This window comes from Bos indicus x Bos taurus, chromosome 3 (genome assembly GCF_003369695.1).
Source record: "Bos indicus x Bos taurus breed Angus x Brahman F1 hybrid chromosome 3, Bos_hybrid_MaternalHap_v2.0, whole genome shotgun sequence".
Taxonomy (NCBI): Eukaryota; Metazoa; Chordata; class Mammalia; order Artiodactyla; family Bovidae; genus Bos; species Bos indicus x Bos taurus.
The window spans coordinates 100742046-100757177 of NC_040078.1; the positions used below are offsets into that span (position 1 = coordinate 100742046).

At 40.1% G+C, this 15132-nt stretch overlaps 1 protein-coding gene across 5 annotated transcripts in view; it reads left to right on the forward strand.

The window, feature by feature from the left end:
- Positions 1-15132, forward strand: part of TESK2 (testis associated actin remodelling kinase 2) — a 139281-nt gene that overhangs the window by 20460 nt on the left and 103689 nt on the right. For all 5 annotated transcript variants that reach the window (XM_027537433.1, XM_027537429.1, XM_027537430.1 and 2 more), the window contains one exon: positions 11835-12146. In XM_027537433.1, coding sequence (XP_027393234.1) covers positions 11925-12146 — 222 coding nt within the window. In that variant the 5' untranslated portion in view covers positions 11835-11924. The remainder of the gene's footprint in view (positions 1-11834; positions 12147-15132) is intronic.

A 15132-nucleotide genomic window follows, 5' to 3' on the forward strand; every position in this document is an offset into this window, starting at 1 on the left:
CCAATTACCTGATGGTTGATAGCTGTTCAGTGTGTTACAGGATTTTATTTGCATCTGCGTTGTTGTGAAGTTTGATCTGCTTCATTTCTGTGGAATGAAAGGGTAAGAAACAACTAACACTGTACTTAAGAATGGAAAAGAAGGACTGATTGGGAGTTTGCATATCTTTCCTGTCAGCTTGGCCTCTGTTCTTTAAATAGTCTGCTTAAGCCAATGCTAATTTTTATGCCCGTGGAATGTGGTTAAATGACTGAAGGCTTTTGCTCCAGAGGCTAGTGGAGCTCTTGTCTGTATATTCTTTAGTCTCTGTTAAGTTAGGGTGGAGAATAATAGTAGCTTTGTACCTAGCTAATGAACAATTTTTCACAGAAATTTAGCTATTTTTCTGGAGGAGACACGCTGTAGTGGAAGTGTTTGGTATTAGAACTCTGAATTTGAATACAGTCTGTCACTGGTGGTGGTGGTGTAGTTGCCAAGTTGTGTCTGACTCTTGTGACCCCATGGACGATAGCCAAGCGAGTTCTTCTGTCCGTGGGATTTCCCAGGCAAGAATACTGGAGTGGGTTGCCATTTTCTTCTGCAAGGGATCTTCCTGACTCAGGGATGGGACCCAGGTCTCCTGCATTGCAGGCCATCTCTTGTATTGCCGGTAGTCTCTTGCATTGCAGGCAGATCTTTTACCAGCTGAGCCACATTTATTTGAATTTAATTTCTCAGTGTTGTAATTTCTTTCTTTTTAAAATGGAGATGATAATACCTATCTTGCAGAGTTGTCATAAAGCTTCAGCTCAGTTCAGTTGCTCAGTTGTGTCCGACTTTTTGCGACCCCATGGACTGCAGCACGGCAGGCTTCCCTGTCCATCACCAACTCCTGGAGCTTACTCAGACTCATGTCCATTGAGTTGGTGATGCCATCCAACCATCTTGTCCTCTGTCATCTGCTTCTCCTGCCCTCAATCTTTCCCAGCATCAGGGTCTTTTCCAGTGAGTCAGTTCTTTGCATCAGGTGGCCCAAAGTATTGGAGTTTCAGCTTGAGCATCAGTCCTTCCAGTGAATATTCAGGACTGATTTCCTTTAGGATGGACTGGTTGGATCTCCTTGCTGTCCAGGAGACGCTCAGGAGTCATAAAGCTTAGAGATAGCAAATGCAAAAACACTTGGTAGAATCCATGACCTATGGTAAATGGTGATTGTGGTTATTATTTCCAGAAGCATTGTGGATGAGTGTATGGTCTACTTGGGAGTCCTAAGAAAGTTTCTTAATTCTCTGGAAAATGATTTGTGGAATTCCTACTTTGAAAAGATAAAATGTATCTTATAGGATATTTAGTTCACTGACTTTTTTATTGACAGCTTTTCCAATTAGTTTCTCCAATAAAAGCTTTTAATTGTACTTTCTTTGTGAAAAAGAAATCAATCCCAAGATAAGTGAAAATCAGCCTTTGAAAAGACAAACCTGTTCATGGGAAAGGGAAAAAGTTCTGAACTTCCCAGTTTGTAAGTACTGAAGTTGAGAACACACTAAAAAATTCTTTGTGTCCTTATAAGCACATGATTTTGGCATTTTTGAAAGAGTGCTGAAGGCTGTTTCCTAGTTTAAGAACAAAACTGATTAAGCTTTTCTCACACAGTGCTTCTTAACAGGGGCACTATTGGCATTTAGGGCAAGACAATTCTTTGTTGTGCAGGACTGTTGTGTGCATTGTAGGACATTTAGCTTCCCTGGCCCTGCCCACTAAAATGCCAAAAGTGCCCACCCCACACCCCCGCCATTGTGACAATAGCTCCTCCCTGAGAAGAGCCTCCTTCCCCCTAAATTTTCACATGCCCTTAATGGAGAACCACTGGGACTCTCGCTTGGATATATTTAATGAAGCAGCTCACAGTATCATCAGCTTCCATTTAGGAATTTCAAGTTTTTACAAGCTAAAAATTCATTATTCTTGATCTTGTGCCGTCTCTTGATCTGTGCTGTCTCTTGAATCAAATAGCCTCGATAGTTGTTTTTTTGTTCTACCCAAAATGTGTACTTTAAAGAGCACCATTAACATCAAAAGGTAATATTCCATAAATGACACCAAGAGAGATAATCCAGAGTCTGAAAATAGCACAAAATCTCACACATTTCAAAGAATGTATTGTCTCATTTTAAAATTAGTCATTTTCAGATTAAAAAAAAAAACAGCATATGGTTTTAGAGTCTGTTCATACACACCTTTGCTGCCTTTTATGGCTAAATTAAAATTTATTAGATTAAACTGAAAGCTATTTGTAACTTGGTTGGTTTCATTTAAAATATGGTCATTCAGTATGTTGGCCAGGGGAGCAGAAGGCATGGTTTGGAGGTTTTCCCATGCTCAGCACTTCTCCAAAATGGATTGATAAAGTTCTTACTCCCATAAGGGGACTGTACTTTTTCCCACTCACCTCCCTCAACTGTCTAGTAATTAGTATTGCTTTAGCATATAATAAGGGCTCTACAACTAAATATCAGTGTTTTTCATGAGTGTTTTTATATTTTGAGTTTGTGGATTTGAATAAGGAAAGCTATCCAAAAATTCTCCCAGTGCTTCTGAGTTTTTAGCTTAAAATATAAATGCTCCTTGGACCAAGAACTACAGTTGAACTGTTGAATAAAAGTTTGAGAATCGTAAGACTTGGCTTGGACATTGGGATGCTATTTATTTGCCAAATTGTCAGTTTTTTTGGCTTGAGCATACTGCATAGCTGTTGTATTGGCAACAAACAAACAAACTTAAAATTCTTTTTTATTAGAAAAGTTAAATATAGTAAAAAGTACAATATACTATCACCCAGTATTAACAAATATTAGTTAGTGAAAACTGTGGAAAATTGTTAAAGAGATGGGAATATCAGATTACCTTACCTGTCTGCTGAGAAACATGTATGCAGGTCAGGAAGCAACAGTTAGAACTGGACATGGGACAATGGACTGGTTGAAAATTGGGAAAGGAGTACGACAAGGCTGTATATTGTCACCCTGCTCTTTTAACTTATATGTAGAGTTCATAATGTGAAATGCCAGGCTGGATGAGTCACAAGCTGGAATCAAGACTGCCAGGAGAAATATCAACAACCTCAGATATGCAGGTGATAACCACTCTAATGGCAGAAAATGAAAGGAAACTAAAGAGCCTCTTGATGAGGGTGAAAGAGGAGAGTGAAGAAGCTGGCTTAAAACTCAACATTAAAAAAACTAATATCATAGCAGCCAATCCCATCAGATCATGGCAAATAGAAGAGGGAAAAGTGGGAAGCAGTGACTTTATTTTCTTGGGTTCTAAAATCACTGAGGACGGTGATGGTAGCCATGAAATTAAAAGATACTTGCTCTTTGAAAGGAAAGCTGTGACAAACTTAGTGTATTAAAAAGCAGAGACATCACTGTGCCAACAAAGGTGCATATAGTCAAAGCTATGTTTTTTTCCATGCACGGATGTGAGAGATGGACCATAAAGAAGGCTAAGCGCCAAAGAATTGATGCTTTTGAATTGTGCTGGCGAAGACTCTTGAGGGTCCTTTGGACAGAAAAGAGATCAAACCAGTCAATCCTAAAGGAAATCAACCCTTAATATTCATTGGAAGAACTGATGCTGAAGTTGAAAGCTCCAATACTTTGGCCACCTGATGTGAAGAACTGACTCATTAGAAAAGACTCTGATGCTCAGAAAGATTGAAGGCAGGAAGAGAAGGGGATGACAGAGGATCAGATAGTTGGATGGCATCACTGACTCCATGGACATGATTGAGCAAGCTCCGGGAGTTGGTGATGGACAGGGAAGCTTGGCATGATACAGTCCTTAGGGTCCCAAACAGTCGGACATGACTGAGCAACTGAACTGAACTGACTCAATGGATATGAGTTTAAGCAAACTCCAGGAGATAGTGAAGGACAAGGAAGCCTTGAGTGCTGCAATCTATGGGAGGTTGCAAAGAGTCAGACACGACTTAGCGACTGAACAACAATAACAGCAAGTTAGTGAAAAAATAATAAAATTAGCAAACACATCATATTTGTTTTGGTATTTTAATAAAAGTGAACAAAACATTATTGCTATAATACAAGTCTCCTTTTTTTCCTTCCTTATTTCATTTTTCTTCTTTGCCACCAAGGCAACTACTACAATGAATTTAGTGACTGGCTTTCTACTTCTTGCTTTTAGACATTTACTATAAATATGTACCTTTAAATAATAATTTAAAGAAGAACTATACAAAAAAATCTTAATGACCCGGATAACTATGATGGATGGTATGGTCCCTTACCTAGAGCCAGGCATCCTGGAATGTGAAGTTAAAGGGACCTTAGGAAGCATCACTATGAACAAAGCTAGTGAAGGTGATGGAATTCCAGTTGAGCTATTTCAAATCCTAAAAGATGATGCTGTGAAAGTGCTGCACTCCATATGCCAGCAAATTTGGAAAACTCAGCAGTGGCCGCAGGATTGGAAAAAGTGTTTTCATTCCAGTCCTAAAGAAGGTCACTGCCAAAGAATGTTCAAACTACTGCACAATTGCACTCATTTCACATGCTAGCAAGATCATGCTCAAAATTCTCCAAACTAGGCTTCAGTAGTCTGTGAACTGAGAACTTTTAGATATACAAGCTGGATTTAGAAAAAGAGGAAGCAGAAACCAAATTGTCAACATCTGCTGGATCATAGAAAAAGCAAGAGAGTTCCAGAAAAACATCTACTTCTGCCTCATTGACTACACCAAAGCCTTTGACTGTGTGGATCACTGTGGAAAATTCTGAAAGAGAATTTTCTGTAACACCAGACCACCTTACCTGCTTCCTGAGAAATCTGTGTGCAGGTCAAGAAGCGACAGTTAGAACATAATATGAAACAACAGACTGGTTCAAAATTGGGAGAGGAGTGCTTCAAGGCTGTATATTATTACCCTGTTTATTTAACTTATATGCAGAGTACATCATGCAGAATGCTGGGCTGGGTGAAGCACAGTTGGAATCAAGACCACTGGGAGAAATATCAATAACTTCAGATATGCAGATGACATCACCCTTATGGCAGAAAGTAAAGAGGAACTAAAGGGCCTCTTGATGAAAGTGAAAGAGGAGAGTGAAAATGCTGGCTTAAAACTCAACATTCAAAAAATGAAGATCATGGCATCCAGTCTCATCACTTCATGGCATATAGATGGGGAAACAATGGAAACAATGAAAAACTTTATTTTCTTGGGCTCCAAAATCACTGCAGATGGTGACTGCAGCCATGAAATAAAAAGACACTTGGTCCTTGGAAGAAAAGCTATGACCAACCCAGATAGCATATTAAGAAGCAGAGATGTTACTTTGCTGACAGTAGTCTGTCTAGTCAAAGCTATGGTTTTTCCAGTAGTCATGTGTGGATGTGAGAGTTGGACCATTAAGAAGGCTGAGTGCCAAAGAATTGTTGTTTTTGAACTGTGTTGTTGGAGAAGGCTCTTGAGAGTCCCTTGGGCTTCAAAGAGATCAAACCAGTCCATCCTAAAGGAAATCAGTCCTGAATATTCACTGGAAGGACGGATGCTGAAGCTCCAATACTTGGGCCACCTGATTGGAAGAACTGACTTACTAGAAAAGACCCTGATACTGGGAAAGATGGAAGGCAGGAGGAGAAGGGGATGAAAGCGGATGAGATGGTTGGATGTCATCACCGACTCAATGGACATGAGTTTGAGCAAGCTCCAGGAGATGGTGAAGGAGAGGGAAGCCTGGCATGCTGTAGTCCATGGGGTTATAAAAAGTCAGACTGGACTGATTGGCTCAACAGCAACAAAATAATAATTATAGTAACCAATGGGCTTGAATGCTTACTACTTGCCAGACACTATTCATTTAACCAATAACCTTATGGTGACTGTAATGAATTAATACATATAAAATGTTACAGGAAGTATAAAGTGAAAGTGTTAGTTGCTCAGTCATGTCAGACTTTGCGACCCCATGGACTAGCCCACCAGGCTCCTCTGTCCATTGGATTCTCCAGGCGAGAATACTGGAGTGGGTAACCATTCCCTTCTCCAGAGGATTTTTCTGACCCAGGGATTAAACCGGGTCTTCTGCACTGCAGACAGATTCTTTACCGTCTGAGCCACCGGAGAAGTCCATATAATGCAGGTACTAGTTTATTTCCATTTTGTAAATAATGTAGAGGTTTTAAAATAACTTGTCTGGGTTCATATAGCTGCAAGCTACAGATTGAGGATTTGAAGCCAGATTTGTCTGGAGGCTATATCTTTAATCATGTATTCCTTTGCAGAAGAAAATGGCAACCCACTCCAGTATTTTTGCCTGGAAAATTCCATGGACAGAGGAGCCTGGTGAGCTACAGTTCATGGGGTTGCAAAGAGTCAGACAGGACTGAACACACATACACCAAGCCCCGTTTCCCACCTCCCGCCCCGCTTGTCTACTTTTATTCCTGATTAGACTCTTAGCCTCTGCAGGGACTACTTTTGGAACCTCATCCTCAGGTTCCTCAGGTCCCCGCCAGCGGGGAGGCCTCTGAGTCTGCTTTGGAGGTGTTGCTGGTGCCCGCTTGGGAACCTGGATGCCTCTGCTTCACAGCGCTCTCCTGGCAGGGCACAGGGAAGCAGCAGGTGGCCATGCGCTCCATTTGTTCCCTGAGCTGACTCCCGTGTGATTACTACCTCTTCTCCATGTCCCCTTCAGCGTGGAAGCCTCCTTGGCCCTTCCTCTAAGCTGAGGTTCACCTCTCTGAAAAAGAAGCTTGGGCATTGCTGAACTATGTTGATCTCTGCAAAAGCAAGGTGCATTTTTTCCTGAGGTCTGTGGCAGTCAACTCCCAAATGAAGCAAGTGTGTATCTTTAATCAATCCTGCCTCTCTATAAATATATGTTATTTTGTATGTATTTAAAAATTAATTAATTATTTTGGCCGTATCAGGTCTTGGTTGTGGCGTGCCGGCTTCTCTCTAGCTGTGGTGTGAGAACTCTGGAGTGTGTGGGCTCTCTAGTTGTGGCTCACCGGCTCAGTAGTTGAGTCATTCAGGCTTAATCTAATAATTTTTATTTATCTATTTCATTTATTTGCTTTTGACTGTGCTGGGTCTTTGCTGCAACCCGGGCCTTTGTCTAATTGCTGCAAGTGGGGGCCACTTTCTGGTTTCCGTTTGTGGGCTTCTCACTGTGGCAGCCTCTCTTGCTGCAAAGCAGGGGCTCCAGGGGTGTGGGCCTTAGTAGATGCTGCCAGCGGGCTCAATCAGCTGTGGCTCCCAGGCTCCAGAGCACGGGCTCAACAGTTGGCCCAGGCCCAGCTGCTCTGTGGCAGGTGGGATCCTTCTGGACTAGGGATTGAATCTGCATCTCCCGTGTTTGCAGGTGGCTACTGAGCCACCAGGAAGCCCCCTTGTATGTTTTAAAAATACATTTAAAAAATGAAAATGGTATCATTCTATAGGGATAGTCCTATAATTTTTTGGGTAACTTCTTAAAAATTGTTTTCAGTTCAGTTTTAATGATACTGTGAACTATAGCTTGCTTCTTTCCACTTCCACTCAGTATTGCTTTTTTAGCCTATTTTATTTTTTAAACTATTTCTTTTAATTGAAGCTTAGTTAACTTAAAATGTTGTATTGCTTTTAGGTGTATAGCAAAGTGATCCAGTTTTACATATATATGTATGTCTATTCTTTTCCATTATAGGTTACTACAAGATATTGAATATAGTTCCCCATGCTATACAGTAGTCCTTATTGTTTATCTATTTTATATGATGTTGAACCTGAAACTCCAATACTTTGGCCACCTGATGCAAAGAGCTGACTCATTTGAAAAGACCTTGATGCTGGGAAAGATTGAGGGCAGAAGGAAAAGGGGACGACAGAGGATAAGATGGTTGGATGGCATCACTGACCCAATGGACATGGGTTTAGGTGGACTCTGGGAGTTGGTGATGGACAGGGAGGCCTGGTGTGCTGAGGTTCGTGGGGTCGCACAGAGTTGGACATGACTGAGCGACTGAACTGAACTGAATTGAAGTGTGTATCTGCTAATGCCAAACTCCTAATTTACCCTGCCCCTTCCATCCCCTTTGGTACTGTTTGTTTTCCATGTCTGTGAGTGTATTTCTATTTTGAAAGTAATTTCATTTATATCATTTTTTTTTTAGATTCCACCTATGTGACATCATGTATTTGTCTTTCTCTGACTTGCATCACTTAACATGATTATCTCTAGCTCCATCCATGTTGCTAAAAATGACATTACTTCAATTTTTATGGCTGAGTAATATTCCATTGTATGTGTGTATCACACACACATACCCCACATCTTTTTTTTTTTATTGGAGTATAGTTGATTTATAATGTTGTATTAGTTTCTGCTGTACAACAAAGTGAATCACTTATCCATATACATATTTTCACTCTTTTTTAGATTCTTTTCCCATATTACAGAGTATTGAGTAGAGTCCCTTATGCTATACAGGAGGTCCTTATTAGTTCTCTATTTTATATATAGTAGTGGGCATATATCAATCCACATCTCCCAATTTTCCCTCTCACCCTCTCCCCTCTAGTAACCATAAGTTTGTTTTCTATATTTATGACTCTGTTTCTGTTTTGTAAATAAGTTCCTTTATACCCTTTTTTAAAATTGCACATTATACCACATCATCTTTATCCATTGATCTGTTGAAGGCCTTAGATTGCTTCCATGTCTTGGCTATTGTAAATAGTGCTGCAATGAACATTGGGGTATATATATCTTTTTTTTTCTTTAAAAAATTTATTGACGTATAGCTGACTTACGGAGAAGGCAATGGCAACCCACTCCAGTACTCTTGCCTGGCAAATCCCATGGACAGGGGAGCCTGGTAGGCTGCAATCCATGGGGTCGCTAGAAGTCGGACATGACTGAGTGACTTCACTTTCACTTTTCACTTTCATGCACTGGAGAAGGAAATGGCATCCCACTCCAGTGTTCTTGCCTGGAGGATCCCAGGGACGGGGGAGCCTGGTGGGCTGCCGTCTATGGGGTCACACAGAGTCGGACACGACTGAAGTGACTTAGCAGCAGCTGATTTACAGTATTGTGTTAGTTTCAGGAATACAGCACAGTGATTCCATTATACATGTATATATCTCTATTCTGTTTTGGAATCTTTCCCCTTATATGTTATTAAAAAGTGTTGAATATAGTTCCCTGTGCTATACAGTAGGCCCTTATTGATTATCTGTTTTATATATAGCAGTGTATATCTGTTAATCCCAAGCTCCTAATTTATCCCTTCCCACCTTTCCCCTTTGGTAATCATAAATTCGTTTTCTATATCTGTGGGTCTATTTCTGTTTTATAAATAAGTTCATTTGTATCTTTCTCTCTTTTTTTTAGATTCCACATATAAGTGATATCATATTTGTCTTTCTCTGTCTGGCTTACTTCAGTTTGCGTGATATCTCCAGATGCATCCATTTGCTGCAAATGGGACTCAGTTCAGTTCAGTTCAGTTGCTCAGTCGTATCCAACTCTTTGTGACCCCATGAACTGCAGCATGCCAGGCCTCCCTGTCCATCACCAACTCCTGGAGTCTACCCAAACTCATGTCCATCGAGTCGATGATGCCATCCAACCATCTCATCCTCTGTTGTCCCCTTCTCCTCCTGCCCTCAATCTTTCCCAGCATCAGGGTCTTTTCCAATGAGTCAGCTCTTTGCATCAGGTGGCCAGATTATTGGAGTTTCAGCTTCAACATCAGTCCTTCCAGTGAACACCCAGGACTGATCTCCTTTAAGATGGACTGGTTGGATCTCCTTGCAGTCCAAGGGACTCTCAAGAGTCTTCTCCAACACCACAGTTCAAAAGCATCAATTCTTCGGCGCTCAGCCTTCTTCACAGTCCAACTCTCACATCCATACATGACCACTGGAAAAACCATAGCCTTGACTAGATGGACCTTTGTTGGCAAAGTAATGTCTCTGCTTTTTAATATGCTGTCTAGGTTGGTCCTAACTATTTCATTCTTTTTAGTTGCTGAGTAATATTCCATTGTATATATGTACCACATCTTTATCCATTCATCTGTCAGTGGATATTTAGGTTGCTTCAATGTCTTGGCTATTGTAAATGGCACTGAAATGAACATTAGAGTGCATGTATCCTTTGGAACCATGGTTTTCTCAGGTTTGAGAAAAATCCCAGGAATGGAATTGTTGGATCATATGGTAGCTGTATTTTTAGTTTCTTCAGGAACCTCCATGCTGTTCTGTATAGTAACTGTACCATTTCCACCAACAGTACAGGAGAGTTCCCTTCTTTCTACACCCTCTCCAGTATTTATCTGACTGGTATGAGGTAATATATATATATTTAAAATGTGTTTATTTCTGACTGTGCTGGGTCTTTGTTGCTGCACAGGTTTCCTCTAGTTGCAGCAGGCAGGGTCTACTCTCTAGTTGCAGTGCCAGGGCTTCTCATTGCGGTGGCTTCACGTGTTGTGGAACATGGGTTCTAGGGCACTTGGGCTTCATTAGTTGCAGTGCGTGGATTCAGTAGTTGCGGCTCCCAGACTCCAGAACACAGGCTCAGGAGTTACAGCGAAGAGCTTTTAGTTGCTCCACAGCATATGGGATCTTCCTGGATCAGGGTTCAAACCCATGTCTCCTGCATTGGCAGGCAGATTCTTTACCATTGAGCCACCAGGGAAGCCTGATATCATGTAGCTTTGATTTGCATTTCTCTAATAAGTAGCAATGTTGAGCATCTTTTCATGTACTTTTTGGCCATCTGTGTGTCTTTGGAGAAATGTCTGTCTAGATCTTCTGCCCAATTTTTTTTTTTTAATTGAGCTGCATGAGCTGTTGTAAATTTTGGGGATTAATCACTTAGTCATTGCATTGTTGGCAAATATTTTCTCCCATTTTATAGGTTGTTTTCTTTCTTTCTTTCTTTCTTTTTTATGGTGTCCTTTGCTCTTTAAAAGCTTTTGGATTTAACTTGGTCCCATTTGTTTATTTCCATTATTCTAGGAGACCAATGGAAAAAGTAATTCTATAATTTATTTCAAGTGTTCTGCCTATATTTTCCTCTAAGAGTTTTATAAGTGCTGGGAAAGCTGGACAGCTACATGTAAGAAAATTAAATTAGAACATTCTTTAACACCAAACTAAACTCAAAATGGATTAATTAAACCTAAATATAATTGATTCTTGTGGGAAAAAGTAGTGGAGACAGACTAAAAGAAAAAGTGGGCTTTTTTTTTTATTCTTTGTCAGGTACCAGAATGGTAGAGCCTTCTGTGGTCATTTCTGCTAGACTGGGTTGTTTAATCAAGAGTGGCTTTTTAAATTGCCTTTGGATATAGTTTTTTTCTTTTAAAATTATATAATTTTAAAAAGTAAAATATTGTCATCCTTGTTTTATATATTTGCACTTGACTTTTTCAAATGAAGAGAAAATTATATGAGACTGTGAAGGGCATTGGCAGGAGTACAAGTTTTTGAATCAGACAGTCTGGCATTTTAGTTTTATCTCTGTCATTTAGTGACTGTATGATTATTTGACCTCTCTGCAAAATAAGCATTATAATCTTTGTATCATGGGTTACTTGAGAATCAAATGACATAACATATGTACAGCTCTCATACTGTTTCATAGATAGTAGGTGCTCGGTAAATCATGGCTATATCATTGTTTTTTGAAGGTAAAGGCATAAAATGTTTTTTAGATCTGAAAATCAGTAACTAGAATATAAGAGAGGCAATACTTTTTCATTAATAGTTTACTGTATGCATGTGTTTAATTTTTATTAATGGTTTTAATGAAATATTATTTTGATCTCTTGTTTAGTGTCGAGCCAGAAGAGAAGTAAAACTCAACAAAAACTTATTATGTATGGAATTCATTCTTAAAAGAAGAAAAAAGTGATTATTGAAGACTATGGATCGGAGCAAACGGAATTCAATTGCAGGATTTCCTCCACGTGTGGAGCGTCTTGAGGATTTTGAAGGAGGTGGTGGAGGGGATGGGAACATGACCCAAGTGGGAAGAATTTGGCCCTCCTCATATCGAGCTCTTATAAGTGCCTTTTCCAGACTGACACGTTTAGATGACTTCACCTGTGAAAAAATAGGGTCTGGCTTCTTCTCTGAAGTGTTCAAGGTGAGTGATGCAACAGTTTTTCTCATATTGTCTTGTTGAGGGTCAGTTTTACTGCAGAGTTCACAGCTGTGTTTCATTAGGATGTAGGCTTTGCCTTGTCAGGACGCTGTGGATCTTGAGTAGTATTGTAAACTCCTCTTGAGCTATCTATTAACTTGCAAGATATTTTATTTATTTTAACTATAAAAATAATCCATACTGATCAAAAATTAAAATAACATAGGAGCCTCTTCCACTGCTCCAGACTTTTTCATCATCCAAAATGGAAACTTTGTATGCATTAAAAAAAAAACTCCCTCTAGTACCTTTAGCCCATGTTAATATCTGTTCTACTTTATGTCTCTATGAATATGTCTATCCTAGGAACCTCATATAATGGAATTATAATATTTGTCCTTTTGTGCCTGGAATTCCCTTGTCATCCAGTGGTTAGGACTCGGTGCTGTCACCGCTGAGCCTGTGTTTTATCTGTGTTTGGGGAACTGAGAACCCACCAGCCCTGTGGCATGGCCAAAAAAAAAAATTTTTTTTTCCATTCAATATTTATTTGGCTGCATTGGGTCTTAGTTGCTTCATTCAGGATCTTTCTTTGAGGTGCATAGACTCTCTAGTTGTGTCGTGTGGGCTCCAGAGCATGTTGGTTCATTAGTTGAGGAGAGCACGCTTAATTGCTTCACATTGTGTGGGATCTTTCCTTTCTTAAGTAATTTTTGTTAATTTTATTTTCTTAGGATATAATTAATCTTACTTAAATTTTCAGATTTGTGGGCATAAATACTGTATGTAATTGATGTGGCACAGGTTTTTTGTTTCCGCAATAGCTGTATTTTCTTCTTCCATATTAATAGATCTTTTAGTTGGACACACTGATGCCATTTCCTAGCTTTACTTATAGCTAGGTTTAACTAAATGAGTAGTTCTGTCCAATAGGATGTGAGCAGAATTGTCGTATGGGAGCTTTTGGAAATCTTCCTTTGCCACTTCTTATATCCGTTTTTCCTTCATATTTGCTGTTGTACATTTTGATCATAGTGTGACCCTACAAATGGAGGCCATTTGTGGCAGAGCAACAAGACAGAGCCTGCATCTTCTATGCCTACATGGAAGAGAGCGGCCTGGTTCTGTACTATCTCCTAGAGTCTCTTTGTGAGAAAAAAATCTTAAGACTTTTAATATTTGGTCTTCTGTTTGCAGACAAACCTAAGTGTAATTAGTGTAATTTGTACCGTATCAATATCTGCCTCCTTCCTCTAATATGGTTTATTTGTGTCTTCTATTTTAAAAATAAAACAACACAAATTTATTTTAGGTTTCTTCTCAAAGGATTTGCTTAAAAAAAAAAAATTGAGCTAGTTGGGAATTCCCTGGAGATCCAATGGTTAGGACTCGGTGCTTTCACTACCAAGGTCTGGGTTCAGCCTCTGGTCGGGGAACTAAGATACCATAAGCCACATGATGTGGCCAAAAACGGGGGGGGGGAAAAAAGAGGTATCGTTTATTGATAAACTGAAGGCTTAAGAAATATAGGATTCTGGGACCTGTGGGATAGCTATGAAGTCTCACTGGTCCTGCCTTTGCCCTTGTACCTGTCCCAGGGAAGTTTGTCTCTGTTTCCACACCTGTTGATAACTCCACCCTGGGCGGAACCTGGCAGTCAGCTTATTACCTTTGATTCTGCTGATTATCTTCTGTTTGTGTTATGGTTCACTATTTTCTACTTCTATCTGTATTACTTTTCTTTTGTTTACTTTCTTATTAGATCTAGTGATGTTTGTTCTTTTTGTAGCTTTTTGAATTTTATTCTTATCTCAGTTTTTCCCAGTGTTTATTTTTTCTCGTATATACACTTAAGCTTTAAAGTTTCCTCTAGACTTGGCCATATCACAGGTTTTCAGTGTGGTCTCATCACTTCTAAATGTAGTTTGGTTTGATTTCGTTTTGATATGAGAATTATTTAAATGAAATTTTAAAATGTCTACATGGTGAATTTTCTTTTGGGTAATTGATATTTAATTTTTAATTTTAGTGCATCATGATCACAGAAAATGGCTTATATGAAGTCTGTCTTTGGAGTATAATTTATTTTTTTAAATATTTATTTATTTGGCTGTGTTGGCTCTTTCTTTTTAATTATTTCATGTATTTTTTTGGTTGCTCTGGCTCTGTTGCTGCCTGTGGGCTTTTTCTAGTTAGGACCAGCAGGGGCTACTTGTTGTGGTGCACAGGCTTCTTACTGTGGTGGCTTCTCTTGTGGAGCTCAGGCTCTACGCACACGGCCTTCAGTAGTTGTGGCTTGAAGTCCCTAGGAGGGCTTGTGGGCTCAGTAGTTGTGGTGCACGGGCTTAGTTGCTCCACAGCATGTAGAGTCTGCCTGCACTAGGGATCAAACCCATGTTTCCTGCATGGGCAGGCAGATTCTTATCCACTGCACCACCAGGGAAGTCCTATGTTGGGTCTTAATTGGGTTACGCAGGATCTTTCATTGCAGTGCAGGCAGGGACTCTTGAGTTGTGGCACAAGCGCTCATTGGTTGTGGTCTACGGGGGCTTAGTTGATCCTCGGCATGTGGAATCTTAGTTCTGATCACCTGAGTCCTCTGCATTGCAAAGCACATTCTTTTTTTTTTTAAACAAGTTGTTTGTTTGTTTATTTTTGGCTGTGTAGGGTCTTCATTGCTGCAGGCAGGCTTTCTCTAAGTTGCAGTGTGCGGGCTTCTCTTTGCAGTGGCTTCTCTTGTTTCAGCTCAGGGACTCTAGAGCAGGTGGGCTCAGTAGTGGCAGCTTGCAAGGTCTGGAGCTCAGGCTCATTAGTTGTTGCACAAGGGCCTACCTGCCCTGTGTCATGTGGAATCTTCCTGGACCAGGGATCGAACCCATGTGCCCATGTGCAAGGCGAATTCTTAACCACTGAACCACCAGGGATGTCCAACAAGGCAGATTCTTAACCACTGGACCATCAAGGAAGCCTCTGGAATATAATTTAGATT